The 4,843-nt window shown below is 40.5% G+C and overlaps 1 protein-coding gene across 1 annotated transcript; it reads right to left on the bottom strand.

Moving 5' to 3' along the window:
- Positions 1-63: 63 nt before the first annotated feature.
- On the bottom strand, positions 64-4,636 carry LOC106012739 (alanine--tRNA ligase, cytoplasmic). Its single transcript, XM_013086553.2, has 4 exons — positions 4,472-4,636; positions 1,548-1,719; positions 598-786; positions 64-270 (listed from the first exon to the last, which is right to left on the bottom strand). The coding sequence occupies exons 1-4, from the start codon at positions 4,510-4,512 to the stop codon at positions 64-66; spliced, it is 609 nt and encodes a 202-aa protein (XP_012942007.1). The 5' UTR covers positions 4,513-4,636.
- Between the last annotated feature and the right edge of the window lie 207 nt (positions 4,637-4,843).

Below are 4,843 nucleotides of genomic sequence, written 5' to 3'. Positions count from 1 at the left end.
TATTATTATAACTTTTATAATTATTATTATTATTATTATTATTATTATTATTATTATTATTATCTAAGAAATTAGCTCCACTTCATCAAGAAAAACACAAAGAGCAAAGACAAAAACAACGAACCCCAAAGACATCCAAATGTCTCTGACTTCAAGGTCAGCTTCAAGCCCATGATCTCGATCCCCGGCAAAGTATGTGAAGTAAAGCCGGTCTAACGGAAGCTTGTACCTGTCTGTCAACAGATGATGCGCCATCTTGCATGCCTCTACCTGTCAACATTAGAACAAAAACATCCTTCTTGCAGAAAGAATACTTAATAAGACTTATTTAGACACACACTTTTACTCTCACTTACTCCTTTTCTCCTTAGCTATCTAAAATGCATTAAAAGGCGTTCAAACTATCAAGAAACAATCACACACTTACACAAACACACACACACACACACGCATACATTCATCCAAACAAATATCGAGTACATATAAATTGGAACCCTAATCACTTGACAAAATCAATTTTATCACACACACAAAATTACATCCACGCAAACATGCAAGCACACACATAAAGAACCAAGTTTTGCAGCAAAATCTTACCTTAAAGTAGTCACCAAAAGACCAGTTACCGAGCATCTCAAAGAACGTATGGTGAGTAAGGTCGTTCCCGACATCTTCAAGGTCATTGTGCTTCCCTCCAACTCTGATACACTTTTGACTGTTTACAGCACGCGTCACTGGAGGTGACCATCGAGACGGCTCTATTTCTCCCAGGAACAGCGGCTTGAACTGTAGACAGCAACAGGAGTCAGACAATAGAACAAAAATGTTATCGCGGTAGAAAAATGTTGTACTTGGAGGTAAACAAGAAAGCAAATTTTCATTCCAAAAAAGAAATAATCAAAATGAGAAGTTATACTTTTTACTCAGTTCTGTGCATTGAAATACATTTTTAAAGTTAAAATACACACGCGCACATACACACACACACATACACACAAGCACACACATACATATATACACACACATACACACACACACACACTTACTCTCAAACATAGGACAGTGTTCATTCTGTCCAGCCCCATGTTACTTCTACTCTTCCTCAAGAAACACTCATAGAAAAGTTTAACTTTTACACTACATATTAAAAATAACAATAATTCCTCTTTCTGTTCAAGTGCAAACATATCAGCCCAGCTTCCCTCTCCCCAAATCTTCTACTCTGCCTACTCTATGGATTTGTCTTGTCTAATTTACTACAGAGAAGACACATCTGGGGGGGAGTGTGAGACACTACCAGCCAACATTATAGATTATAACTTAAAGACTTAGTGAAATAGTTATGAATAAAACATCTCCCCCACCCCCTCGCCTCTTCCTGTAGCATGAGGATCACAGTGTGCTATCTCTAAAGACATTTTGTCTTACAGCAACCCCACCATGACCCCTATAGTGACCCTGGATGTTGCACATCAGGTCAAGCTGTTTGAAATGGGGGGGGGGGGGCTATACTTTACATTTACGGACTTAGCTATAATGTTCATTACTTGATTCATTCCAGCATTAGTGAAGTACGTCCCGGCTCCTTTCTTGGGCAGAACGGAAGAAGAGGGCACAAACTGGTGACCCTCATTTTGGAAAAACTCAATAAATGTCGACCTGACATCTTGAGACTGCCACGAGCTCGCCGCAACTGCAGGAATTTTCAGGCACCTAGCTCTGTGACGAGACGACATTGCAATATCAACTCTGAATCATGATACATGTAGAAAATGGTAAAACTGCACGCCTCGGTTGTGAAAAAAGTGCAGACATTTGACTTTATTGACATTAGATCCTAGATGTAGCCTACCAAACAACTGACCAGACAAAATTCTTGTACACACAGACCTGCCACTCAATGCAATCTCAAAATCAGGATCTCAGGGGGCAAAAATTGGAATTTGGTGACAAAAATTCAGGATCAGCGGAAATCACCAAGGTGACTGCCAAACTGACCTAAACATTTTCCACGGGTGTCCATAAATATACATGTACATGCCCTCTGCGTATATTTGTGTGTGTGTGTGTGTGTGTGTGTGTGTGGGTGTGTGTGTGTTTTATCATTGTTCTTTTTTAAACACTGAAGCATCACGTCAAGCACACCTAATCCACGAGTCCAACACCCCCCCCCCCCCCCCCAAAACAAAAAATCCCGAAAGACACTTCAACCAGTGTGCATATAAACGGACGGTCCCCGACACGCATGGAACTCACACGACGAAATCATGTCACGTGATGCGAATGAGCGATTGCATTGAAAGTTTTACTGGCGGGTCCATCTAACTGCCCGTTCCCACCAAACACTCAGACGAGCGACAACGGCCAGCCGACCAAATATACTAGTAATAACCTGAGAGAAGAAGACAGACAGTAAGTTTTCAGAAAATCTGGCACAACAGACTGGAACAAAAATTCAGGATACACATGATCGAAATCAGGAAAATCTGGAAAATCGGAATGTTTATATTTGGGGGAAAAAAATCGAGTCTGTACACAGGAATGATTGGTTGCAATTGCTTTCATCTAAAACTTTGGAAGATTTTGCTCTTGATGCAGTCTCTCATCACCCACACGAAGTGCCTGTACCCAAAACATAAAGTATAAAACTACAGTATTGACAGTACTCTCTGCATATATATTACATGAGTATAATGCACGCCATACAAAGGCACACTCAGCTCAAACTAATGCTTTCGCCATATATGACGGGTTATTTCATCATTTAGATGTGTACAAACGCACTGTCACTTTTTCTAAACGCACACTTCAATCCACGAAACACGCTGACAGGTAAAGCTTGACAAAGGGACATTTTTTGCTACAACCTAAACAGCTTGCATTTTTTTTATAAGACAAGCCTAGACCAGGTATTTAGTGAGACTGCCCCTCACACAGAACAAAGTACAAAGCGAGTGATGGACAGAATTGGTACACCCAATTTTCTACGGACACATTGTCTAAGACTAAGACTAGGCGAGCGATATGTTTGGGAGGTGGCCGAAATGTCTTTTGATTGGTCACTCAAAAAAAATTTTTTGAAAGAAGGTTTCTCACAGGTGTTTGGGTGAGTGGTAGGTCCGATGTTTAGTTTAGTTAGGCCTATGATGCACAACACGCGTGAAAGAACACTAAGCTAGGTGTATAAGATTAAAGATTAGTCAAGTGATCAACTTTTATAATGTAGGCCTACTTGTTCAAAAGTCTTTCAGAATGTCTGATGTCATCTATCAATTTATGGAGCTACAATAGACGACAGGCAGTCGAGAGTGGTCGCTTGGAAAGTCGCTCAGAAATCCGCAAGGCAGAGTGCTTTTCCCTACATATATATAGATCGAAGTGGCTAGCCGTACTTAAGTACGGCTAGACTGAGAGTTTAGCCGTACTTAAGTACGGCTAGACTGCCAGTCTAGCCGTACTTAGATCTAGGTTAGGCCCAATTGACTCAATCCTGTTAAGTAAACAGGTCTCATTAGATCTAGATCTAGTAATTATTCAGGTTCAAATACATGCAAGTCAGTAAGGCACCTTTTGGTTTTGTCTGAAATACAAATACTTTAGGCATTGCAAACTAAAATTTTCATTTACAATTCAGCCATCAATATTAAGTACGGCTAGACTGACAGTCTAGCCGTCCTTAAGTACGGCTAGCCTGGCTGTCTACCCGTACTTAAGTACGGCTAGACAAGAAGTCTAGCCGTACTTAAGTACGGCTAGACTGCCATTACTGCCAGTCTAGACGTACTTATCTTAGGCCCTATTTACATTAGAAAACAGGAGGTTTAAAATACATGCACTGTCATTAAGGAACCTGGTTTTGTCTCAAATACAAATACTTTAGGTACTGCACACTAAAAATGTATATTTACAATTCAGTAGGCCTATTTTTTGTAAATGGTCTGTCTAGCCATCATATTAAGAATAAGTACGGCTAGACTATAAGTCTAGCCGTACTTATAGAATATAACTATCACCAACAGTTCCTCTCACGATGATCTATTCCCGACATGATAGATCTAGAATCTAGTATTCACAGTGAGTAGTGAGTCGGTCTTTCTACTTTTTCCCTACTCACCACTCATTCAATGCCTTTGCATTCATAATTCATAATTCATAGATCTAACTGAAATCAGGGAATCCTTCACAAAACTATTAACCTTTGCCTTTTGCACAGGTTAATGTAAACACACACTCTGCATAAACACATACATCTAGATCTACTAAAGAGCCTTGCCGTGCACCTTGCGTTTAGGTGGAGACTACTACTGCGTGTAATCAGATAGATACAGTCAATGCCAAGTCAATGGAAGAAGAATGGATCACCGAAAAATGAATGATGAAAATGAAAGTGAAAGTGAAGTGCACTAGATCTAGATATATAGACTGATATCTATTGGTGTAAAAACAAGACAAGTGCAATATTAGAACTCACGCTAAAAGAGGACGATAGTGGAACAAACTGAGAAGTGACATCTGTCTTCAAAGTTTAAGTTTACAGCTTTGTTGTGTAGTTAGTTCATGATGTTACGATCTCAAAACAAGGTCGAGTTTCTCTGGGCGCAGACATCTTTCTCCTTGGTTTTCATTAGAGTAGTTTCCCTTGAAAGTAGCGAGATCTATTTTTTGGGGAAGTGTCTACGTACTCCCCGATTGGGGTCTACGTAGTTAAGGTGTCTAGTTGGACCCAAGGAGATTAAAAGTAATGGAGGATGCCCTGTGGGCGGCACCGCACGCCTGATAGGAGCCCTCTCTCGCGGCTGAACCGTGGGCTACCGTGGGCGATTGCCCAACAAAGGCACTGAAA

The sequence above is a fragment of the Aplysia californica genome, unplaced genomic scaffold (genome assembly GCF_000002075.1).
Source record: "Aplysia californica isolate F4 #8 unplaced genomic scaffold, AplCal3.0 scaffold00479, whole genome shotgun sequence".
NCBI classification, from domain to species: Eukaryota; Metazoa; Mollusca; class Gastropoda; order Aplysiida; family Aplysiidae; genus Aplysia; species Aplysia californica.
The sequence above is the reverse complement of the archived record's forward strand: the minus strand, read 5'-3'. Positions and strand labels throughout refer to the sequence as shown.

Bases quoted from the DNA above. Each gene is read 5' to 3' on its own strand.
- LOC106012739 (XM_013086553.2), bottom strand. From the start codon at position 4,512: ATGTCACTTCTCAGTTTGTTCCACTATCGTCCTCTTTTAGC. The intron at 1,720-4,471 runs GTGAGTTCTAAT...GTCTCGTCACAG, and splicing joins CACTATCGTCCTCTTTTAGC to AGCTAGGTGCCTGAAAATTC. The intron at 787-1,547 runs GTAATGAACATT...TGCTGTCTACAG, and splicing joins CTAATGCTGGAATGAATCAA to TTCAAGCCGCTGTTCCTGGG.